The sequence below is a fragment of the Dermacentor variabilis genome, chromosome 6, assembly GCF_050947875.1.
Source record: "Dermacentor variabilis isolate Ectoservices chromosome 6, ASM5094787v1, whole genome shotgun sequence".
Lineage (NCBI taxonomy): Eukaryota > Metazoa > Arthropoda > Arachnida > Ixodida > Ixodidae > Dermacentor > Dermacentor variabilis.
In genome coordinates, this window is record NC_134573.1 from 68,534,392 (window position 1) to 68,560,899 (window position 26,508).

At 44.7% G+C, this 26,508-nt stretch overlaps 1 protein-coding gene across 2 annotated transcripts in view; it reads left to right on the forward strand.

Moving 5' to 3' along the window:
* Positions 1 to 26,508, forward strand: part of LOC142584841 (hepatocyte growth factor receptor-like) — a 104,098-nt gene that overhangs the window by 50,111 nt on the left and 27,479 nt on the right. For both annotated transcript variants that reach the window (XM_075695138.1, XM_075695139.1), the window contains 6 exons: positions 2,436 to 2,574; positions 4,295 to 4,431; positions 16,952 to 17,143; positions 17,731 to 17,845; positions 20,294 to 20,563; positions 23,057 to 23,212. In XM_075695138.1, the coding sequence (XP_075551253.1) occupies positions 2,436 to 2,574; positions 4,295 to 4,431; positions 16,952 to 17,143; positions 17,731 to 17,845; positions 20,294 to 20,563; positions 23,057 to 23,212 (1,009 nt within the window). The remainder of the gene's footprint in view (positions 1 to 2,435; positions 2,575 to 4,294; positions 4,432 to 16,951; positions 17,144 to 17,730; positions 17,846 to 20,293; positions 20,564 to 23,056; positions 23,213 to 26,508) is intronic.

The following is a 26,508-nucleotide window of genomic DNA, read 5'->3' on the forward strand; positions in this document are numbered from 1 at the left end:
TCATACCACGGTTCTTCAACACCTAAGCGCTTCTTTCACGTAGCATGAAGTGCGCTATTCTATAGTTTTGTTTTAGCTTTTGCCGTAGAGGAACAACAAGGAGTTCAATAAAAAGAAAAATCTATCTATTAGCGCTTCATCGCCAAGTTCCTTGCATGCATTAAATGCTAAGCACTTCTTGACGAACGTTTGATACTTTGACAGTATTTATCTAGCCGCCCACATCTTGGTGCTCTCATGGTCCTTTCGCTGGCTTGGTATGTACAAAAATTGGTATAGTATGACAAGAGCGTATGACAAATATAAATGATAGGTGGTGACATGAATGTCATGAGATGTGTGTCTTGCAGGTCATGAAACAGCCGGCTACGTCTTAATGCTCTCATGGTGGTTTCGTTAACTTGGTAGGCTCCCCGCACACGGCTTCGCATTACATCGATTCCCACAGGGCGTGGGATCTGCCGGCTTTTTTGTTTATTCCGATTTCACTCTTTAAGTGAGTAGCTTTCTTTGGCTGTCACCCATTTATGGGCTGGACGGTGGTCGGACTCAGGAAAACGCTCGTTCGTTCGTTCTGTTAGGTTTCAATGACAATCATCGTTGATGGTTTCTTCACACTTTTCCTTATTGTTTCTACATTTACTTTTTATTTCTACGTGTCCTTAGTATTTCTACATTTCTACTTTAAATGAGAACCAGCGGATAACTTCTTCTCTTTGCTTGTTGACTTCTTACACTTGTTACTAATAAAAGTTGAGCCCCAGTTCCCACAATTCATTTTGAGCAAGAATGATCCACCACGTTGCCTACAAACTATTTACTAAGGTAATCGCAAATAGAATCAGGAACACCTTAGACTTCTGTCAAGCAAAGGACCAGGCAGGATTCCGTAAAGGCTACTCAACAATAGATCATATTCACACTATCAATCAGGTGATAGAGAAATGTGCGGAATATAACCAACCCTTATATATAGCTTTCATTGATTACGAGAAAGCGTTTGATTCTGTCGAAACCTCAGCAGTCATAGAGGCATTACGGAATCAGGGTGTAGACGAGCCGTATGTAAAAATACTGAGATATATATAGCGGCTCCACAGCCACCGTAGTCCTCCATAAAGCAAGCAACAAAATCCCAATAAAGAAAGGTGTTAGGCAGGGAGATACGATATCTCCAATGCTATTCACAGCGTGTTTACAGGAGGTATTCAGAGACCTGGATTGGGAAGAAATGGGGATAAAAGGTAATGGAGAATACCTTAGTAACTTGCGATTCGCTGATGATATTGCCTTGCTTAGTAACTCAGGGGACCAATTGCAATGCATGCTCACTGACCTGGAGAGACAAAGCAGAAGAGTGGGTCTAAAAATTAATCTGCAGAAAACTAAAGTAATGCTTAACAGTCTCGGAAGAGAACAGCAATTTACAATAGGTAGCGAGGCACTGGAAGTCGTAAGGGAATACGTCTACTTAGGGCAGGTAGTGACGGCGGATCCGGATCATGAGACGGAAATAATCAGAAGAATAAGAATGGGCTGGGGTGCGTTTGGCAGGCATTCTCAGATCATGAACAGCAGGTTGCCATTATCCCTCAAGAGAAAAGTATATAATAGCTGTGTCTTACCAGTACTCACCTACGGGGCAGAAACCTGGAGGCTTACGAAAAGGGTTCTACTCAAATTGAGGACGACGCAGCGAGCTATGGAAAGAAGAATGATAGGTGTAACGTTAAGGGATAAGAAAAGAGCGGATTGGGTGAGGAAACAAACGCGAGTTAATGACATCTTAGTTGAAATCAAGAAAAAGAAATGGGCATGGGCAGGACATGTAATGAGGAGGGAAGATAACCGATGGTCATTAAGGGTTACGGACTGGATCCCAAGGGAAGGGAAGCGTAGCAGGGGGCGGCAGAAAGTTAGGTGGGCGGATGAGATTAAGAAGTTTGCAGGCATGGCATGGCCACAATTAGTAGATGACCGGGGTTGTTGGAGAAGTATGGGAGAGGCCTTTGCCCTGCAGTGGGCGTAACCAGGCTGATGATGATGATGATGATGATGATGATGATGATGATGATGATGATGATCCACCACTGGTTTTCAAGCGTGTGGTGCATGTGATGTCATGTCAGACTTATGTGGTAACATTACAATTTCCATAGCAGTCATTGGACTAGGAGAGGGGCGCGAAATGGGACATTGCAGCCGCATTCCCAGCATTACACGGAGTGTGAATTTTCCTTTACACATCTTATGCTGTAAGTAGGCTATTTCATACCTGATGAAGTTGTTAAACGTTTTCTACTCGACAGGTACGTGGGCGTACCCCAGTCTATGCGAGCTAAACTGATTCTGATGACAAAATTGGCGCCATGGCTACGTATAGTCTTGCATCGTTTCATTAACAGAAACGTTGACAAATATTCAATTTCTTGCAGTATCCAATGCAAAACACCACCTGCACGCAATGGTTCTATAGCAGACATTATTATATACGTAAACGACGTGGCCAGCAGTGACCTGAGGAAATACGATATCTTGGATCGTCATGTCATTCCTTCCGGCTTCGAATATAAGGTACGTGATAGTTTCTGTTATATACATATACGCGTACGCGCATTTTTCCTGCGGCGCTCGTATGCGTCATTGTTTCTTGGGTGTACACAAGGAGAAACAACAAATTGTTTACAAAATTAGACAAGTGCGCTGTAGCGTCAATTGAACACATTCGTTACAAAGTAGAGGAGAACTATTTGTGGGAGGGTGTTCGATGGGCAATGGTAACGGACAAAACTTTGAAATCTAGCGCGAGGCAATAGCATATAGCTGATTCAGGCGAGGTGGGCACATTATTCACCTTGTCACCGGCTTGACGGAAGAAGGAACTCTGACACATGTTCCTGGGAGAGAAACCGTGTAAACGATTTTTCAGACTCAATATTTGGTGGCTCCTGTTTGTCACAAAGTCACGATGGATCAATCGCATGCCCGCTAGTTCGAGCTGCCTTGGCAGCTGGCTTAAACTAAAAACAAGAACATCTGGTTCTCTATGAAGGCGCCGCTAATTCAGCGTAATTAAGCCACCAGCGCAAGTTTTATTAACAAGGATTGCCTGTGAAATAACAGCAACTCGAAAGGAATCGACCCTGCTCGTTACTGAATGTGTTCAAAGACATCGGAACACCTCAAATCACGAGTTTTACATTCAGACCGCACTGATCCACACTTTAGAATAAATTATTATTTTCAATAGAGCTCCTGAAGTGTTTTTAAAGCTTTGAATCAGCAATTCGCCACATTAGTGCACCAACGTTCAATGGATGAAAATCGCTGAATTATAGGCGCTCTTTATTTATGAGTGCTAATCACATTATCTAAAAGGCAATCCGCAAATGCTCTGTTACGCTTTTGTATGAAGGCAGATCCCTTATGCATCGATTAACACCATTCCAATTTACATTGCAATCTGCAATACGCTCGCAGTCGTGTTGCTAATGATATGGAGCGCAGGGACAAGATAGAGCTCATAGACAGCATTCTACCTTAAGTCTGCAACTGCCCCATGCCCATAGTGTTCTATAAAAACCATTGCTCAAAACAAAAGAAATTCAAAAGAAAGAAAAATAATATTTAAAACTATTGTTGTGAGCGTTACAGAAGTCGTAGATATTATGTCCGGCGAGAGCCAACATATGGTAGCCCTACTGGTCGCTGCTGACTGACTATTCAGGTTGCCAGAGACTGATCAGATCACGAATTCGTTTTCTGTCTATGGTGCAAATGATGTCATTTGAAAAATAAAAAGGAAGCCATATACTATTTTTGACCAACCTTGTGTGGTGAATATATGTGTGTACGTTTGTATACGTAGCGGCTGTAACGTCAGCTAGGCCAGTCGCATTTTCCATTTCTTTGCCCTCGATAGTTCCTATATTTGAGAAATAACATTTACCTTCGGGCAATATCTTATGGTAATTTATATTCTGCAGAGTGCAGCGAGCTTTGAAATTATCAACCAAGAATGATTAATAACCCACCATATCTGTGCTAAAATTAAGCGACATAATTTTTTCCAAAAGTAAGGAAGCGCAGATTTTACACAATTTACTTGGGTTTACCTGATTTTACCGGGTTCTACTCGAAAATAAAGTTAGAAAAGTTAGAGCCCTACTTATGAAAGTGCAGAGCCAGGGGAGGTTGTGTGACGTAAAATACTATTTCGCTCCCATAGTGAGTAAAAATATATCTTTTTCTTGTAAAGTGAGTAAAAGTATCATCTTGTTGCTGCTGTTGCTAGGACGCAAGATTGACAGACATATTTCCGAATCACGGGCCGTTGGCCGGTGGAACGTCTGTCGTCCTTCGTGGCACGCACCTCGACTCTGGGTCCAAAATAAAGGTGACAATCGGTACGAAAGAATGCAAACTAAAAGGGTGAGCTGAAATTATAACAGACGTTTCTTTCCGTACAAATTTTTATACAAAAATGATGCAACGAAATTTTACTGCTTTCTAACTAATATATGAGTGTGCGAATATTCGGAACTTTTGAATAGCGAATCGAATATCGTTCTATTTGATTCGATTATTTTGTTTTTTATTTGAGGCAGATTTCAAGCCCGAAGTATTTGCATGTGTAGATCTCCCTGTCTACTTTGTCCGTCTCGATAAGGCTTTTGATCGTTTACTATTTCCAGGATCTCCCTATTTGTCTCTAAAAGCATGCAGATTCCTTTAAGCTTACCAACGCTTTGCTGCGTATCCAAAAGAAGCTGATTGCTTTTATTCCTGATCTCCTGAATACCCAAGCGTGTGGCATTCTGCCTAACCTGTCGCTCGATATCATGCATGGTCTTCTTCAATCTTTTCCACCTTCGGAATGTGGGCAATGCACGTGGTTTCTGTCATCGCCAATACTGTTGGCGCGGCACCGGCTGTTTGAAGAGCAAGGACGCCACGATGACTCATGCTGCGACGACAGCTCAGTATACCGGGCTACCGAACATTAGAGTCACCGTCATGACAAAAGCGCAGCTGATGGGCGGACACGCAGATGGGCTTCGAGGGCTAGGCCTGCAGAATCGCTCTTTGGAATAAGACTCGCCATCCCGGCACTGCCAACCTCGAAGCCGTCGTCGTTAGAGCGGTTTGACATGTCAGCATTTGATATTCTATTCACTTGGAGAGCTAGGCCTACATCACGGATGTCGCCGAAGACACTCGCCGTCCTTGCCCTGTGAGCATCGACCTGGTCGCCAAATCAAAATCTGGTGGAGGGGCAGACATACCGTTGGCTATCCTGCCGGCTGGGTTCACAGGCACGAATGATGCGAACGGAAAGTGCTCCCGCCTCGCGAACCTCCAGACGATGCCTACAGCCGCGTCTGTAAATGGGCCAGCAGCCTCGCTCTCACTCCCAGCCACAGTCGCAGCCCCGAGTTTCGTTACACCTAATATAGGAAACCGAAGCGTACACCATGGCTGGTATGGTATGGTATGGTATTCCTTATGCGATGGCGCACACCCACTGTGGGGGATTGGCCAAGATTTGGATGAAATTAGGCTATCTTTATTAAAAAACTGAAAATGGTAAAGCTAACTGGAGGAAATGAACAAAAATAAAATGTTTAAGAATTCAAGACAATCTCTTTGTAGCAATTATAAAATCCTTGCTTGGTTGCTTGCTTCGTTGTTTACCATATTATGGCGCGTACCCACTACTGAGGATAGCCAAGAAGCCGGCAGTTAATCCGGTAGGGGAGAGAAAACTAAAGAAAAGTATATGTCAGGGTAAAGTTGAAGTTATACAAGGCGATAAAGCAGACAAACTAACGTTAAAGACATATTAAGTCGGAAGCCTTAAGTGGCTCATACCCCCGATGGTCTTGAAGAATCATGTCGACCGGTCCAGTGGTACAACATCTATCATCATCAGCAATGGCTCTTACCCCTCCGAGCAAGCAAAAAATGCCATGACCCATCCCTCTCCTAAAACAGAGGCTTCAACAAAAGGATTCAGAAAAGTGAAGCATAGAGTGTATACATTCATTAGAATCACGCATACAATGTACATAAACGCGGCGTCTGGTCGAGTGCTACGAAAAAAAAAAAGAGAACGTGAACTCAATGGTTCATACCCCTGTAAGGCTGAGGCTATAAGCGCCCAGCAAAGTGAAGCGAACAGTGCATGCATTCTTCGAAATCACCCACACACACAGAAGAGCATACGTGTCAATGCTCTGCTGAGAGAATGCAACGTAAAGTCGAAGAGAAACGTCGTTGGCGCTAATCTGACCCCGCTATACGAGCACGTGAAGGCGCAGCTAAGCGTCAAAAACGAGCCGAAGAAGCCGAACTGCGAAGCAGAAACGTGACGATGCGATGTGGTGCATTACCACTGTGCAACAGGCTTTCGCGTTGACGTGTTACAGGAGTGTAACCCGCTGTCGAACTTTTTTTTTTTTGCTGTTATAGGGAAACGGGTGCTTTATAAAAGGGTAGCAAACTTGAAAATGAGCAATTTCAATCAATTCAAATTTGAATTTTGTGAAATATTTTGTGTGCAATATGACATAATCAATCAGTAATTTAACCAAGTATTCTCCTTGTGCCGCAAAGGAACTCACAGACTGTCATGCATACGTTCCTGTGGCTCAAACCCGACATCGATGACCCAAATGAGAGATTATTTTCAGTGTTTGCTGCAATGCCTAATTTTTGCAATGTAATTTAGATGCAGTTCGTCGACGGTAGACTAATAAAGAAATCACAGTTTCGCAATATGGGTGAAGCAATGAATGCGAGAGCAACATGTTCCACGAAGTGCAACGCTCGTAACTGTAGTTTGCAGTGCGAATTGAACTAAACGTAAGCTAAGCAAAAACGAGCTGTTGTGCTAAAGGCTCTCCGTTTAAATCATGCCATCGTGAAAGTTCATCTATGTCGATTAATAAAAGCCAACGTCTTTTTAGTGAATTTACCGCCACTTTTCCGTATCGGGTGTGTTTGAAACCTCTTTCGTAGGCCGATCCCGCAGGCATTGCACTGTCGTGCAAATGAAATGACTTAATTTACTCAGTTACTGCTGCGCACTTTGAATCATAAAGTCGGAGAAGATTTAAGATGAAAGGCACGTATGTGCTGCCGGTGTTTTGTTTCACGACATTTCTTTGTGGGCTGCCATTCTCAAAAGTCTGAGGAATGATGTTGTCAAGAATGTAAAACATGGTATGAGCATCTTTAGTGAGAGATTGGTGTGGCAATACATACCCGCATATACCATATGCAATATAGCAGAGTATGGCATATAGCATGCACATACCTAAATATATGCGGAACCTCACGGCGACGGCGACGCCGACAAGAAACATTCGCTCGGAGTGTCCGTGCCATTGCTCTTGCAATAATAAAATGATAATTCGTTTCAGGTGTTTCGAAGACATGGCGTAGAAGGGACAGCATCAGACCAGACCTTTGTGAATAAAAATTTAATGGTGAAACATGGTATTCTGAGGGAGATTTCTAACTTACGCGTGGGACACCATTGATTGTCTCAAAGGAAAAGAAATTATTTTGGTATGTTACTTGGAATCTCTGTTTTCCAGAGCGTTTTAAAAGAGAAAATTTGGTAAATCTAGCAGCGGTGGTATAAGTGAGCAGAACAGACATGACTAGTCCATCTAGGGACGTACGCTCCAGTATGTCGGCCTTTTCATTTAGAAAAAAAAACACGGTAACCTGGTACCAATATGAAGCGCATGAGAAGTCGAAAGGACTGATGTTTCTAGTACACTCAAAACTGTACTGTCTGAGCATGAGGTGTGTGCTGTGCACACTGCAAGGAATCGGTCACTATTAGAGCGGTCTAAAAAGTTGCAGAAAGTTTTCGAAGTGATAAAATAATTACTAATAACTCTTTCTGAAATATGGGTGTAATTTCAGGAAGTCAAAACGAATGACCAGGACAGCGCCTCAGAAAAAATGTCTACACCTGCTTTTTCTTCACACATTGATGCATCTGTTGTTATTACATTGTTCGTTTTCAGTTGCAATAAGTGATATTGTAATAGGCCGCTTAAATGTCTAGTGAGCAAGAATTAAGCATTGGAAGCAAATATATCATCATATTAAATCTTCATAGCATTATCGGGCTTTTTGGAGGGGAATGATCTCTCGTATTAGAACTTTATTGCTTCTATAAAGGCTGAAATTCGGGCGAGATTGCGAGAATGCATACTTGAATCGGAAAGAAACACGGGGACAGATGAAGACCAGACAGGACGAGCGCTATCATCTGGTCCTGCTTTTTTTTTTGCGTTTCAAGTATTAGTTGTAGTTGCGCTTGCACAAAAAACCCTGCGGATTGTGCAGAGAAGACCACATTTCGTCAGGCAACGCTTATTTTTCCTTGTTAAGTATAAACTGATCGTCTCAATGAAGATTCGTAAGTGTTTTAGTAGTTCTTCACTGTGACAATGGGGAATCTGCAAACAAGTATGAACAATCTGGCTTCTTAATTTATTACATTATTAGCAAAAAATTTTGGCAAGCCAAGACAAAACCGCCGAGCATCTCGTTCTAGAACAACGAGGGGGTTAATTTTGTGTGCTACCCCACTAGAGAATAGGAATCACTTAAATCCCAATATGGGTTGAACACACGTACGATAAATACTAATGAATGTGTCCTTACATAGCCTAGATCGGCGTTGAACGAGTTTGCAAATCATGGAAACAGCTCCCGCTTCCTTATACGTAGCACGTTCGATGTGGTTGCACCAGATAAGCTTTGAATCGTATATAATGCCTAGGTATTTAATAAAGTCACGCGGAGGCATTATTTCTTTATGGCATTGGAGAGAGAGATTAATACGTGTATTTAAAGGAAATACAATCGAGGCACTCTTCCTAGGACAGAGACAGAAAGTTAGCAAAGACAGGAAAGGCAGGGAGGTCAACCAGACGAGCCTCCGGTTTGTTACCCCACACTGGGGGAAGGGAAAGGGGGAACAGAAAGAGGAAAGCGGGATAGAGGGAATACTAAGTGTGCACGCAACAAAGCGCCTTGAAACCAGTCCAGTTCAAGCAAGTGCCCCGCCGATACATTAAGCGGCCGTCATTCTGCTGTCTGAAGCTAATCTTGGTGCTTCCCCATAGCTGGTGATGCACATTGAAGTCACCTGTAAAGACCAATGAGCCGGTGGGCGTCACCAGTACGTTGTAGTGCGTGGCAGTATATCGTTAAGCTAAACCCCAACCTTTTTGACTTCAGTGCGAATAGAATGATGTGGGTGAGTCATGAAGCTCACTCAAGACTTGCAAGTACTGAATTGAAAGCATCCCCCCCCCCAGCACTTGCATTGCACTTTGCGCTGATGAAGTGTGCAGGAATTGAAGAGCATTCGAAAGGTATTCAGAGACCGAAGCATTACAACCACTTGCCGGTCTTCTTCGGGCGGTTTGTCAGGAACCCGCGCTATGCACTCTACAGCGGTGCGCAGCTGTACCACTTGACGTGGCTCCGGCTCCGGCTGTGACATCGGCTGGGGCATCGGCTGTGGCTTCGGTTAGGACTTCCGCTGTTACTCTGACTTTAGCTGTGGCTTTAGTAGTGCGGACCAAGTTCTATTGGTCTGCGCCATGACCTTGTCAGATTTAGATTCGATTCCGCCAGGCCTAGGGGGCAAAGGAGGAGGTGTCGTCGGATGGGGCGTACTCTTCACAGAGGCATCAGCGTACTTTGAAGTCCGACGGCGCCGGGAGCGTCGCTTTCTAACGGCCGCAACAGCTTCCCGACGAGAAGAACTGTCTCTCGCCATCTCCTTCATGACTGCCTTTTCTTTCATTGTGGGGCAGTCCTTCGAGGAAGCATAATGGGACCCAAGGCAATTTGTGTATTTGAGAACCGTGGCTGCACAGGAGTTTGCAGCGTGAGCAAACTCTCGTGTTATCGCACACGGCGCCCACGTGTCCCAGCCTCATACTATTGCGTTATAGGAGTGGCCTTGGGATAAATGGTCGCACAGGGTGCCTAAAGTGGCCCACCTTGACGTGCTAAGGGAGAGCCTCGCCCTTGAAAATTATTTTCACACAGCGGGATGTGCCGAGGTGATAGCCATGGGTTATGGCGACGCCTTCAATGGCAGGCTTCACTAGAATCGGCAAGTCAGCGCTGGAAATGGTAGCGTCCACGTCGTAGATGGCACCAGTAGTGGAACCACAGTTCAGGGAGATTTACTGACATACGAAGATCCTCAAACCAGTGTTTAAGTGCTGACGAATACGATTGTAGCTTTTTATGTAATGAGGGAATAGTACTCACTGACGCAAAGAATGCAACTTCATCTACAGAAATAAACACTTCTACGTTATCGCACAAAACTGAACCCTGTGGAACTCCTCTGGACTGATTATATTTGGACGTCTAAACGCGCGACTTGGGAGCAATAGAATTTTCTATCTTTGCACTTTGTAATATATGGAGGAAAATTCATGCTCTTTACGATATTCAAGGGAATGACATGTTCTACGCGGTTGTATGCCTTAGCTATATCAATAGAAGCCGACAAACTAAGAGAGAGAGAGAGAGTAATATAGGAAGGTAGGGATGTTAACCAGTCAATAGTCTGGTTGCCTATCCTACGCTGGGGGAAGGGAGAAGGGGAAGCGAGAGAAGGGAGAGAGAAGGTGTAGATACGTGTACGGACAGCACTTGAGTTAAAGCCGCTCGCGTAAACCAGAAGTTCTGAGAAAGAATAAAAGTGCCTTCACTGCCTTCTGAGCCAATGATCGGTCGGGACGGCCCTCTAGTAACGTCTGTTCACTCACAGGACGATCATCTAATTTCCTCAGTGTGTTGGACAAAGATTCTCTTTGTGCTTGAAATTGAGGACAATGGCACTATAAGTGTTCAATGTTCTCCTCGCATCCGCAAACATCCCATGCAAGACTATCAGCCATTCCAATTAGTGCTCAGTAGGTATTCGTGAAGGCAACTCCAAGCCATAACCGACAGAGAAGAGACGCTTCACGTCGGTGTAGACCGGGTGGAGGTCTGAGTTGAAGTGATGGGTTTAGTCTGTGTAGTCTTGTGCGCCTTGTATGTACGGTATTCCACCCTGCTAAGGAGATCGTGCGTGCTAAAATGACAAGTTGTCTCGCGGCGTCGGTCCTTGAGAGAGGAATGGGGACGCAGCGGTCTTCTTGGTTTGATGTCCGAGCTGCCTTATCGGCGTCATCCTTTCTTATGATACCGCAATGACCTGATATCCACTGGAAAGAGATATGGCCTTTTTCTCTTAAGTGATGGACAAGTTCCCCGATTTCGCACGTGAGCTGATCGTGAGCTGCATGTCGGAGACTGCACACATTGGAAGGCCGGCCTTGAATCGCAAAAGCCTGCCCATTTTCTAGGACTTTCAGCATTTATCACATGAAGCGCCTCGCGGAGAGCCGCGAGCTCTGCATTTGTAGACGTAGTGACTGGGAAGTCTTGAACCGCAGGGTTATTCTCATTGTTGATATAGCTACAGCGTCACCGGAACTGGTTGATGTAGTTGATCCATCAATGTAGAAATGTGTGCAGTCGCTGTATTTCTCGTACAAGCGAAGTAAAGTTAGTTGCTTGAGCGCTGATGATGGCAAGTCCGACTTTTTCTGAAGTCCTGGGATTGTAAGGTTCACTTGAGTACGGCGCATACACCATGGAGGAATGGAGGGCCTTGCCGCAGGTGTGTAACCTGACCTGAAAGAGGCACGGTGCGCGAAGACAGTCGCATTGAATGTCGTGTGGGGCCTATCTACTGGGAGACTTGTTAGGTGGTGGGTAGGGGTCCGGGCGGAGTGTCTTATGTGCACACGCATTGTTTCAATGCTAATGTGCGTTCTAATAGTGAATTCTTGAGCAACTGCAATAACTTCAGTCCTTGACGCACTCCGCGGTAGACCGAGACATATCTTGAGGGCGTGGGCTTGGATGCTTTGGAATATATTCAGGTTAGTTCTGCAGGTGTTGGACATGACCGGTAGCCTGTACCGCAGGAATCCAATAAAGAGGGCCCTGTACAGTTGCAGCATAGAGTGTATTGGCACTTCCCAGGTCTTTCCTGCAAGGAACTTAAACATATGGCAAATTCCTGTCAGGCGTTTTCTCACATAATTCACATGAGGGGTCCAGGAGAGATTTTCGTCAAGGACCACCCCCAAAAGTCTGTGACTCGTGCTGTACGAGATCATGTGTCTGTCGACGGATATCACGTATGGAGACATTGATTTCCGGGTAAATGCCACCGCTGCGCACTTTTTGTATGATATACGAAGTCCTTGTTCTCGAAGGTAGGATGATGTTAAAGTGGCTGACTTTTGAAGTCGTGCGCGAAGCTGCAGTCGCGTCACAGCCGACGTCCAAATGCAAATGTCGTCGGCATAGATGGAGAGCCTAACGGTGCGTGGCAGGATGTCGGCGAGTCCAATGAGTGTTAGACTGAAGAGCGTTGGGCTGAGTACTCCGCCCTGAGGCACCCCACGGTTACTGTAATGCTGGGAGGTCGGGCCATCCTCGGTAAGTACGAAAAATGATCTCTTTTGTAGATAGCTACTTATCCAGAAATAGACTTTGCCGCCAAGTCCTACTGCCTCTAACGCGTTGAAAATCGCTTCGTGCATTACGTTATCGTACGCTCCTTTAACATCCAGAAACAGGGCAGCAGATAATCTTTTGCAGGACTTCTGGTGCTCGGCATACGTCACCAAGTCGATAACGTTGTCTATGGAAGAACGGCCACGCCTGAAACCAGCCACTGCATCTGGATATACCTGGTAATGCTCGAGGTACCATTCTAGCCGTGCTAGAACCATCCTCTCCATTAGCTTTCCGATGCAACTGGCAAGCGCAATTGGTCGGTATGATGCAATGTCTACAGGCGACTTGCCAGGCTTGAGCGATAGAATTAGGCGACTGGTCTTCCATTCATGGGGAACCGTACCTGTCTGCCAGGAGCTGTTGAACAAGAGCAGGAGCACTTTTCGAGCCTCTTCGCCAAGATTCACGGTAGGTTATACCGTCCGGTCCTGGTGAAGATAAACGCTTGCACAAGGCCAGTGCAGCTTCGAGCTCGTCCATGGAGAAAGGACTATCCATGCGGCGGTCGCGTGAAATCGGTGAGTGGCGGAGCGTCGATGTTCCAGCGGAACTAGTTTCGCCAGCAATCCTCCTGCAGAAAGCTTACGCGGCGTCATTCTCGTTGCATTGTTGGTGAAGGGCCAAAGATTTAAAGGGTGGCGCTGCCGAGGGGTTCCACGGAGACCACGAACTGTTCTCCATATGTGAGACAAAGGTTTTCGTGGATCCAAAGACTCGCAGAATGACTTACATCTTTCACGATGCGAGTTTGTCCATGAGACGCTGAATTTTCTTTTGAGTTCTTCTGGCCAACCTCAAGTCATGTACAGACTTCACGCGCCTGTATGTCCGCTCTTCACGGCAACGAATTGCACGATGCTTCTCTTGCTCAATGTCGCAATCGGTGCGTGTATATGTTCTCGGAAGCGAATGATTGGCAGCCTCTAGGGCACCCTTTATGATGTCCTCTAGGCTGGAGGAGAAGTCATAACGACAGCCGTCTTCGACAATTGATTTGAACATCAGCCAGTCGATACATTGTGTGGCGCCGGCTAACTTGTAGTCCGTCAACCCTTCAATCCTAATATAAGTGGGTAGGTGGTCACTTCCTCGCGTTTCAATATCCGGAAACCACGTGACCTTTCTAGTGAAGGAGCGTGAAACAAAGGTGAGGTTCAGGCAGCTACAGCAGGCAGGCTTCCATCATTTAACAAGCACAGTCCTTGTTCGGTGGCAAATGGCACTAATCTTCTGCCTCTCGAGTTTATCTTAGAACTTCTCCAGAGATGGTGGTGGGCATTAAAATCTCCAGTAATCACCAAAGGCTGCGGTGTCGCTATCGTGATTCGCCGTAACCGCTCGTAGTCCAGCCGACTTGAGGGCGATATGTAAGCCCCAACTAAGGTGAAAGTGAGCTTGCCTTCTTTCACTGTCCGACATACGTACTGGTTTGCTTGGTCAGGTGACACTGGATGATGGACATACGCAAGATCACTTCGTATGAATACGATGATCTTGCTGCATTCTCCGTGGGTGGCGGACTGGAAACATTCATACCCGGACAGTTTGATGTTATCTGATAGGGGCTCGCAGATGACCATGACTGGGAACTTATTTGTGAACACAAACTGTCGAAAGTCCGTCGTATGTGACTTAAGTCCTCTGGCGTTCCACTGAAATATCGACGCGTCCCGGACTACGTCACGAAACAACGGCTTCTGGAGATCCATGATTTTAACCAAGAGCTGCAAGTACTGGACTCAAAGTGTCCAGCACCTGTAGCGCGCTTTGCGCAGACAAAGATTTCATGTTGGTAAGTATAACGCGAATGGCATTCATGAGCGACCGCAGGATGTTGATGACCTGGAGGTCATCAGCCAGCGTAGCTTCAAAAGTTGCCGAAGCCGTCGAAGTCGGTGCGGTTTGAGGTAACTTAGCAGGGAGTTGTGCCCTCGGTAGCTCAGGCCATTCTTCAGGACGGGCGAGCCTCTCCGCTTTGTTTGCTTTCCTTGTATCTGTCTTGGTGGCGCTGTGCGGTGATGCGGCAGTCCTGACGGTAGTTGGCGTGTTCCCATCTGCAGTTGCGGAATTTCGTGAACGTTTTCGGTGTCGATACCGACGTCGCCGCACAGCGGCAGCAGCCTCTCGGTGCGTTGAATTGTCCCGCTACATTCGTTTGAGGATCGCGAATTCCTTCTGAACCTGCGGAAAATACTTTGATGAGGCCTTGTGAGGACCACTGCAGTTAAGGCACTTTAGAACATGTGTGCTGCAGGCGTCTTCTGAATGGGACTCAGAGCACCGCGGGCACACGACGTTGTTCACGCAGACACCCTTTACGTGACCAATTTTGCAACACTTGAAGTACTGGAGGGGCTTCGGTACGAATGGTCATACAGGATAGCGGACATGTTCTACTTTGACGTGGGATGGAAGGCTTTCTCCTTCATACAAAATCTTCACATGACGTGTGTTTCCTATTCTGGAAATCCTTGTAATGAAAGCTCCTTCTGTCTTGGTTTATCAGTATTGGCAAGTCTTCATTAGGAATGGCAACGTCGACGTCATGAATCCCTCCCCGCAGTACCATCGCCGCCTGTAGGGATCATTGATCGCACCTTTACATTGTCGATCTCAGTTATATTACGTAGGTCTTGTAGGGCGCTGCGATGTAAGACATCAACTGCCAGGACAGTTTCCGCGAGTTTATTCGCACGCCCTGAATCTCATTTGGTGCGATTCTCTCGAGTAATGAAGAGAGGACCTGCCTGTTGAGGAGCCGCAAATTGGTCACCGGGTCGACGGGAAGAAGAGCACAGTGTGCGGCAGCGCAGCGTTGCACTCTTCACAGTAGAAGCACTTGGCGACGAATATGCCTGCAGTAGTCTTCTTTTCGCTGGTCTACTCATCACGACCTGGAAGTCATCGTCCGACGAGCCGTAGCTGTCCGAACATATCTCAGTGGCCTCGCTGTCTTGATCGCTTGACGCACTTCCACGTTTCCTGGGTGCTAGCCGACTTGACGGCTGCACATCAGGAAAGTCCTCAGAGATCTCTTCATCCATTGCTGCAAGCAGGGAGCGGCAGCTCCATTAAATGCAGGGAAACAAAGCGAAAAAGCGGAGACAAAGGTACAAGCATTCTATCAAAGAATCACTTCGGATCACACCAAGAACAGCATAGGGGAAATTGCGTGTACTTATTAATTGAATTAAATAAATGATAAATTATTAGAAATGAAAGTTGATGAAAAAACAACTGGCCGCAGGTGGGACACGAATCCATGTCTTCGCATTACGCTTGCGATGCTCTTACCAATAGAGCAACTGCGGCGCCGTTTTCCCATAGACTTTCTAGGGTATTTTTGTTTTATTAGCAGAACTAATACTGGGAGTATTACCCAGCGCCACACCTCACGGCCTTGACGGATGTGGAACATCCTTTTTTTTGTCACAGGCCTCACATGTACATGATCGTTATGGGTTAATAAGCCCACACATGCCTCCTGAAGGCATCGATGCTGTCGGATTCGAGGCCTCACTATTTACTGAAGAAGAAAAAAAGTTAAAATCGGGCCCTCGGTTTCCTTTCTTCTCGTTCATTAGCTATATCAAGAATCATGAACACTGGATACTATTGCCTGTGTCGAGTAAGTTTGACGCCTGTCAACCAGATCAACGTGCGCGCACAAAGTCAAGCGTTCAGATCTAAATCCAATTTGACACGGGTTCAGTAAAGTGTTGAGTTAAAAACTTCATTACACAGATGCATACTACCCTTTTCTTAGTTTCGTAACATTAAACGTTAGTGAAATGGACCCTATCTTGCCCGCTTGCGATCCCCACTCCATGTTCCTTAAGCAGGGGGATATACCAAGCCTCCAATCTGGGGAAATTCATCGTTTCTTAGCGGAATAGTTGACGATATTAAGGAGGTCCTGTGGAAGAAGGCTTAAAATTTTTAACATGCTGGTTTTTAATACCGTCTGGACCTGGAGCCGAAGCAGTTGGCAGTCGCCCAGCGTGCACAATCATGTCTGTCCCGACATTCCTCCTCTATTGCCACTTAATTCTGATTGACGATGATATCTGTGTGCGGGACGCATTGGTCGTCGTTTTCTGTTTTCAACACACGCTATGTACGAACCGGTTCAAGCAGTTTGAATGCCTTCTAGATATAACGCCACCGTGAGACGGAGATCTGTAGACCAGACAAAATTATCGCTGCGGACCTGCTTACGAAAATTTTCGCCACCTATACCTCTCCGTGCAAACGATTCTGCTTACTGTATTCTACTTGCTCTATGAAACATATTACTTGGGCCGCGATTTTCCAGGATCAATGAGACGTCTCTGGAGTGCCTTTCAAGTCCCGTGAATAGCAGCTTTGTGGGCCAGAGTCTGCAAGTCAAAGTCACCACAGATAATGCCGAAGTGTTTTTTATCTCGAAAAACAATCTGGGCTCCACATTCACCTACAAGCCGAACCCGGTGATCGACGGCATCGTACCAGTCGAAGCGTCTGTCAGGTAGGCCGATCATCGGCAGCAACAAACGCTCAATAGCTAAACGTGTGCATTTACAGTTCCAGTGCTAAGAAGGTGACAAACGTTGGAAGCCAAAGCTGGATACTGGCAGAGATTCATTTTCGCGACATAATAGCACTTCACATATGTAAATTGTAATTTATTCCGTATTTCCGAAGGACATTTCAAGAGAGAAAACTTCCCCATTTACTGAACCTGTCCCTAAATTTTTATCAGTCGCAGGTCTTTGTTGGGTGTATTTTAGCACTTTGATACGCCTATATAGATGGCCGTTTTTGCCATGATTAATATCGATAATCAGGACAGAACGTGCATTTTACTGCATACGGGGTAGCAATATTGGTAATAAACTCAGTGGAAGGCTGAAAAATTGCAAACTTGATTGAATGATGGAAATATTGACAGAATTCGTCAATCGTGCTCCGGATAATAAGCATGCTTTCGTAGATACAAATACTTGCATAAGGGTTTTCAGACAATGAAGCAATAATATCGTCAGATTTGAAATTGTAGTTTCGCTGTAAATACATACGCAGTTTTATATTGCATAATATTCTCAATACTTTCAGCGAAGACCCAAGAATTAATGTGACGGGCACCAACTTGGACAGTGTCGCTAAGCCCACGATGGTCACTCAGGTGTCATCTGCGGGAAATTCCTACGTACCGCAAGGGATAGAAAAGGTAAGAAATTATCGTGGCAGTAAGCGCGGTGCCTGATAGAAGCTACAGCAGCTATCATGGGGTCTTGTATCTGCCCACTCATTATATGCGCACTTCTCGCCGTGAAATGGAATAAAATTCGTCTGTATTCGAAACAGACATTACCCTCGGAAAGCATTGAAATCCCAGCAGAGCACACGTCGTATTCTTCGACAAAAGAAGCTTTTTCGTGACCACTAACCCCCATCGCGTCGATTATGTAGTGGGAAATTCATAACTGCTAATATTTTCTCTCAAAATACACAGGCCTTGGCCCTTAAATACTGTAGAAGGAAAAACAAGGATAGCTCTCACGAATTTCGAAAGCATTAATAAGCACGGACACAGCATTGGTAATTTTTGGTGTCTCAGAAAAAATGTGTGTGTATGAAAGACGTGTTTATATATTATTATTTTCTCGTCGCAATTGATGAGAGAATTTCACATTGAAGGACAATATGCGTTTAGAGCACGAAAAATCAGCAAGTTACGTAGAGTTCAACATCGTGGTCATTAGCAGTCGTACTCCGTTGGGTAGTAGTAAGTAAGAAAGCCAGTGAACATGAGGATATTAGTCCACTATCTGTTTCCACGCACAGTGCAAACGAGCTTTATAAACATGTTCCAACTAGGTTAAAGCTATTTCTCCAGCACGACGTTAGACAATCCGGCGGTGTGCAATAGTTTGCTAATATTCAAATGAAAGAAAGCGAAATTTATATGATATAACTTATTATCCTCGTGACATATCTCGCTTCCAGTGCAAGTGGGACACTAGACATAACATAGACGCATACAGAAAAAGCCTTAACTAGGCGAACTGTGCTCGCATACTTAATGTCAGGCTTTTTAATGCAAATCGATCTCGCATTCTCCCGCAGCGCAGTAGCCCTTGCTGCTAAATCGTCATCGGCACACTCGAGTCAAACGCGCTGTTTCTCGAATGACACAAATGGGTAGGTCCATCTGGTCGCGCTTTGATGAACGCAAAACAGTGGTGAACAGTCAGCGCACCTGCAAAATGTTTCACGTCACATTGACACCCACAGTGCGTGGGACCTGGATTTTTTTTTTCGAAACCGCAAGGGTTTTTTTCAAACCGTGGCATTTATTCCGCGGCGATGGTGAAAACCATCCGCGAAGACCTGCGTACAGTGGTGTTTTTAAGTGTCAATCAAGGAATTATCAGCGATGCAGCTTGCGCCGGAGGTTTGCTTTGAAGAGTGATTATCAATAATTAAAATTTTAAAGTTCGCTCGAATAGACAACTACTTGGCGCGGCTTATCTTAGCAGCTAACCAAGCAATTTTTGTTTCTCAGGCCACGTTTCAGTGGCTCGACGTTGTAGGGCAGCTATGAGCAGAAATCGACAAACATTCTGAGGGTTTTGTGTGTTGCCGTTTAGACTAAAACGAATTTTGTGTCTTTTCCGATGAGTGCATTCGCGCTGTACCATTACTTTTTATTACTTGAAAGGCAGAAACGTGCGTTTCTGTGCAAAGCTCGAATATAGTGAAGCGTTTGCTAAGACTTTGCGAAGCGTTCGCACAGCCCCTATGACCTTCCCAAGGGTGCCATATAACTCCCTAACACAGCTTCGATGTCTGTGATGTGTGAGCTTATATCTGCGAAGGATTTTTACAGGTACATAGAAATTGCTCGTTCAAGTCCGGACAGGAAGTGTGTCGACTCATCTTCCTCTATTGCCTGTTGTCAACAATAAGATTTTGTATCCTTGAAAGTGTCATGCGTGTTCACCCATCCTCCTTACACTCGTTCGCGGCTCTCCACAATATGCGAAAATCACTCACGGCCTAATTTAACGGCTACGCCGATATCCATGAAAGCAACATTCACATTCACACAAAGTCCCGCAAACGCTGCAACTACGCAGCTTTAGGCAGTGTCCGAACGAGTTATAACCACTTAATGAGCTAAACGAAATCGAATGTTATTAAAGCAACTTCTCGAAGCAAAATCTCATGAAATATAATACATATGTGTCCATTTTATTCCTTTACGTGGAATTTATTGGTTTAAAGTTAAGAAACTCATACATTACGCTAGCCGGTAATGCACTCCAGTTTTCGCAGCCCTTTTAAGATAAATCGGAAGAAAACTACTGACATTTAAAATAAAGCATCAGGTGTTTCTTCAAAATTTGCCAGCCAGGATGGATTTATATGACTAACCAATCGTTATTTTCCTAGAAGTCTTGAACTAGTTTTTCGTTTGTGTCGTCTTTTCAAAGATTTCTGAGTAGGCAAGCCAGAGAAAGCTAGCTCAGGGCGACCTCTCTTCTTTTCAGTCAATATTTTTTTTCCTCTACGCTGCTTTCCTGGCTGGCTTCGTGGAAACACCTTGTAAATTTTCACACTGCCTGCTGATACTTCTATATCTAACACAAAGAGTGTCCATCTTGACTTGCAGGCCTGTGTGGTCGCTGATGGTGGCCAGGAGATGACGTGCAGCGGTCCGTTGTTGACTGAGTTCTCAGGGCTCAGCTCAGCAGATTTGCAAGCGCACGACAAGCCCATCATAGCTCACATCACATTCAAGATGGATGGACTGCTGCTTCCACGGCCAGTAAATGGCAAGCCCGCACATTTCACATTTACCTATCGTCTGGAACTGTGCGTCGCCCGCTTCCCCGATGAAGGAATCGTAGTTGACTTTTGGCACCCTGTGGTGGAAATAAAGGTTAGTGAACAAGTCACACCATTTCAAATACTTTGCATTTTCTCTGCGACAGTGCCTTATTCCTACAGAATGACTTAGTGAACAACATAAGTTCCAAAAGCGACATTCTTACACTTTCGCCTTCTACATAACATTGAGAAAAAATATTCTTTGTTATTTGAAATCAATGATAACTTTTCATACTTACAGAAATGAGTAGTTAAGCTAAAATTTGTTATCTTAAATTCGGTAAGGTTTGTCAGTAATTCCTCCCTGAATAGTATACCTAAAGTACCCAAGTTAAAGGGCCTAGTACGCTGATATTAAGAAACGCTAAGCTTCAAACAGAAATACCTCACTAAGAATTTGTCGGAAACCATGAAATTAATAACTTTCATTCATGTCAACTGTAGTGAGTGAAGAGACAAATACTTCGCTATGTCTCACTGAACAAATTACATTTGCGTAAAGCTTGTTTACTTTGAAAGCAGATGTTTGTATTTTCCCAGGATTATAGCGATTAATGTTTATAAGGCATGAAGCTATGCCTATGTTAAAGCCATGCATAAGTGCATAAGATCATACGGCTGACATATGAAGATGTAGGCTAAGAAATTTGCATGGATATGATAGAATTTTCTGCGGCAAATCACGGTAATTGAAGACGTCAAAGAGGAAACGGAATGAGAAATATATTTCTTGGGATCCCAACAGGAAATGGCATGCAAATAATTATACAGAATTAGTTCCGAGAGCACTAAATATTAGAGGACCTCCTGTCAAAGCTAGGTAATAGGCAGTATAATAGGTAAAACAGCATTAAAATGGCTGTGAAGTTAGTCATTCTATAAAGAAATCAAGAAATACGGCAGAAATAAGGTAAAACTATACGCACTGAATAATATTTAAAAATTATATAAGAAACCTAATATTTCATTAAATAGAAAAACAATTATTTTTATATGTAACAAGTTATGAGCAGTGCGACAAAATTGTAGAGAGGTCCAAATTAATGAAACGGAAAACTATGGTTTATGTCGACCATAATTCGTCTGTACTACATGTGCTGAAGCTTTCCCATTTGACGCAAGCCTAGTAGTGTTATTGTTACGAAGAACAGTGTAAAATGCATTTTATAGTGCTAGAAGATGCACTGACGTGAATAGGAAAGTTCAGCCGGCGAGATATAAACAGCGAGAAAAATGAAAAATATATTACATTGGTGAAGCAACGAAGAGGCAATGAACTGAACGTTAGTATTTTAATAGGTGGGCCTTGTGGATACCGTATAGGAAATAGGTTAGATAGGTAAGCGTTTCCCCACGTGGTGATAGAAGAGTTAGTGTGGCTGTGGATAAAGGTGTAGTAGAGTGTAAATAAAGTCCCAGTATTAAAATAGCGACATGCGTGAGTGATGAGTAATTGAAATGTCGAATTGAAATAAGTATTTAGTTCAGCATTTTTGATACACTCTGCTATTATTGAACTAAGAGTGGTTCATCACCAATTCCATAAAAAACGATTAGTGTACTCATTGCAATTAGCTCGGGTTTGATCAAGCATATACCATTTAGATCAGCCTTAAATACTACGTTCTTGCGTTCTAATAAATTGTTGAAAAATACGTTAGAACTTGCGCACAATTTAGAAATTGACTAAGGTGAACGAGTAGATACGACCTATAATAGATTTTTTAGCATTCAGAGCTAAGTTGCTTTGTCCATAGATGTATCCAAAAAGATTTGCAATTATCAACGGCAATATGAAGCTTCGATCTACGTTTGTAAAATAGGGCAGGGGAAATTACGATGGCTGCGCCACCATGATTGCTTGATGAGCGAGAAGAGTACACTCTGACACATACACTGGAAGGTAGAGCAAATTTTTATAGTCTGGTGAAAGCCATGTTGAGGACATGCATGCTAAAGAGAAGGATTTATATTAGGAATGTAGTGAGAGTGGGCGTATCATATTTCTTTTGAATGTTCTGTGGGGCATTAACATGTATTGCTGATGTGCAGGAATTGCTTTATAAACGTTTTGTTTGTCAAGAGAAAAACAAAAAAAGATGATGTAGCGAGCTTGATTTATGTGTCTACTATTGAAGATACCTCAGTCTACAGAAAGGATATAACGTTGGTCGCGGAACGAATGACGAATGCGATGAACTCACTGATGATTAGATTAGTTTGCACTGATCTGCCTGCCTAGAAATAGAACCACTGCCTTTCCTGTTTCAATGAAATGCCTCAGCGAACAACGTTTTGTTGTGAGGCGTTAGATGCAATTAGTTTTCAAAGAGTGCATTCTGACAAGGGCCAGGAAGACCGTGGTCACTTGTGTTGGGCTCGGCCTTACGCGCCTTGTTCAGAAATTGCGTTCTTGCGCGGAACCAGAAGTGCGCGCAGGATTTGTCATGTGTGAAACTTAATTAGGCTGGCAATGAAGAAGATTTTGATTGACCTATTTTACACCACTCATCTCCCTCGCATTTTTTCTGTGTATCTTTTTCAGGGAAAGCTGTTCGACGTTCTTATTAACAGCACACTGCTTTCCATTCGTGTTGACAGCGTGGATGATGCGTGCAATGTTACGAATATAATTTCCGAACTAATTGTTTGTACGCTGAACAGCACTGCTTGGGATGATGATTCACCTCATCATCTTGACGTGAGTATATAGTCACAGACGGAATACATCGGTGTTTTCATTATATAAACAAAGGCGATAATCTAAGAGTGACTATAAGTTTACAAAAAAAAATTTCAGGCACCACAATGTGAAAGTCTTGATACATTTCTCGTTCGCATTCCGAACAATTACGAGCAAGAGCAATAGTCCCGGGGAAAACAAGGGTACAGCCAAACATTCTACAATGTTTCCACAATCGAAGCACGACGAACTTAACCAATACTTGTGTTCTCTTCATCTCAAGCCTTGAATACACGTACACTTGCGGGAGTGCGCAGAAGCCGGTCAGCTCGGCCGCGCTTCGCGATGAATGGCCGCTCATCATGCACCAAGAGCGAGAGCCAAGACACGCTAGGCTCCTCGCCAGGCGTCACTTTGTATTGAACTTAATCTACGGAAGCCCTAAAGATGGGCGGGCTGAGGTGTTGAGGTGCTGTTGAGCCCTCTGACCACTGGCCAGCGATACAAAGTTGGGCGAAAACCTCAGACCTCCTTTTGCTTGGTCTCCGTCGGTGATGCGGCCCCGGGCGCGTGGTAACTCCAGCCAGTGCGGACACCCATCTTTGACTGGTGAATATGGCCACGCCCGCCCGTGCCCTATGCATGGGATCCTTCGCACGCCGCCCGCGGACGCGCGGAGGCGTGTAGGAGCGAGCTTCCGCACCATTGGCAAGCGTAGGTGCAGGTCTAAATTTTACGTTAGCTCTCGCACTGCTCCGACCTTCACACACTTTGACATGCAATAACGACTGCGTGTAGACAGCAAGTACTTTGGATGTAACAAATAAGTGCGCGTGCTTAATGTCACAACCCCCTATACGGCACCCTAGAGGACTTGCAGCTTCATTATCCTAATATTGTGCACTCTGGCCACAGCTTGACAGAAGGAGAAATAATGCATCATCGTCCTCTCTCCATGTGCGCTGACGCTTTGTAGCGTAAGCATTTAAGCCATTATTATTACTCTTGAAGCCATTGCAAGGCTTTCAAATTTGACGTTGAACTTTTTTTGCTGGCGTTCCTTTCTTTTTAATTATGCGACCACGGCATCAAAATTAAATTTCAGGAGCAATTTTGCAGGCTTTCTATTACGGGTAATCTGAGCCAATGTGTGACTACCGCAAGTTATAGGTTGGTCATATGGGTGAAACGCCAGTCAGAAAAAGAGTAAAATGGGGTAACGCAAGGAAGTCTTGTGTGCACGTGCAAATTGTCAAACTTGAAGAATGCGACAAACAGATTGACATTATTACAGTATTTCATTTGCCGCTGTAGCTTTACAAAGTATGTTATCTTCTAAATATGAAGCGGGAAATGCTCCAGAATGATCTAGGCAGTTGTGCCGTTAAGAAAATGCAAATATTGGTCCTATGCGAAATGACAGTTGCCTACAAGTTATGCCGATATTTTTAAGCAAACAATAAGGAGGTCAGAATAGCAAATGCCTTAATGTAATATTAAGGTAGTCCAAGTGGCCGTTGTTTAGTTCGCCGTACTAAAGTTGAGTGGGTCTTTGGCGAAAGCATGCAGGCATCCCCCTTTTCCGAACACGCATTATCGCCGGCCAGTGTAGTGAACTCAACTGAGTGGTCACGTTTTCTATTTTTGGCTGTCAAGATAATTGTATAATCTATCTCTCGTATCTTGTATTAAGACGTCGAAAAATGAGTTACCTTGGCGATCTGCGCAATTACCGATATTAAAGACACGTCAGAACGGATACGTACTGTCCTTTACTTTTTGGTTTGAATATTCGGTGTTGCTTGCGTTTTTGGCCGGAAAATGGCATGAGTGAAATATGTTAGCTTTAGCTGAGTCAGCGCTGCGTCTTGCGGTTTGCACATTCTCTCTTGCTCGATCGCGCTGTTTCAATCACGTCGCAAAACTAACTCAAGCAGCTGCGAATATTACTAAGGATTTTTATAAAGTTCTAATATATTAATAACAGAAAATCAGATATCCCCACGTTCGTAGCAATTGCTACAACGGTTGCTTTTCCGTTATTAATTACTTCTCTCCACCTTGCGGGTTTCGGCAGAACTATTACGTCAAGTTCTAAGACAGTTCTTCAGGGCAGTGATCGAAATTTTTAAAACGTTATTTCAATTTGTTGTAAAAGTGGCTCCTAAAACGTCCAAGAAGTTTCGCAATTGCCGTTTTGAAGGTCCCATCGCAAAAACAAGCAGGAACATATAGACATATTAAAGTTGCTTTTGAGCCCAGGCACGCATTCAAGACATGCCAGGAAAGCTTCTGCGATGACATTCCATAAGACCTAATGAGGTATTCACTGGTTATGCCGCGGTACGTACACTTGTCTGTATGTTGTCAGGACCCTGCTTATTTCACCGATTGGTCTCGCGCGGTGATATACGTCACTGCACGTGCCATCGGCCGAATTCTTAATGCAAGACGCATGGTGGTGGAGTGAGCAAAGTATGATGTAATTTCCAGGATTCTGTAGTGAAATCAACAGTGGCAGCCACGAAAAGCAAAAATCAAGTCCCATTACACCCAAAACGCAAGGTGCTGTTAGCGATAGCGATTGTATTAAATTATAACTTGAAGTAAACCTCATCCTTCTATGGGCAGTTTAACTTACAATAAGCATTAGTCGAGCCTCCGGACCTTATTTCAATAAAAGTTTTCGCCTACACCAACGATACAAACATGGAGTTACATGCCCGAAGACAGAGATAGAGATGGAAAGTGACCACTGGCCAGCACAATGCTGGTGTGGCGAGGAGCGTCGGCAGCGGGTAGCGCTCGTGCTTGTCCCAAACGGAACGTTTCATGTTGCCGCTGCCCGCCATTTCAGCTGTGCCGCGTCTTTAAAACTCCCAACACCAAGTGACCCGCAATGCTAGGCGCGCGGCAGGATACCGCGCATCAAGTCAGCAGCCTCCAAAGCTTGCCCTTGCACGTTGAGCCTTTGCCTTGGCTCCCATTGGCACCCGTGGTCGTTCACGCGACCTCTAAACGCAGCGCGCGGCCCTCGTGTGCTCAGCCGCTCAAGCAAAGCAGGCTCAATTACTTGACCTCCAGCACTAGGTGCACGGCAAAGCAGCGCGCATAAAAGCGCTACGATTCTAAGATTGCTCTTCTCTTTTGCACTTCCAGCGGAACTAACAAACAAGTGGCGCGCGGGACTTCGCCGCGCATTATGTTTTCGCGGGTCACCCTCGCGTGCTTGCCGTTGCACCCGCAGCAGATCATGTGACATCCAACACATGGCGCGCAGGCCGAGCGCTCTCGCCAGGCTGTACCGCGCGTCA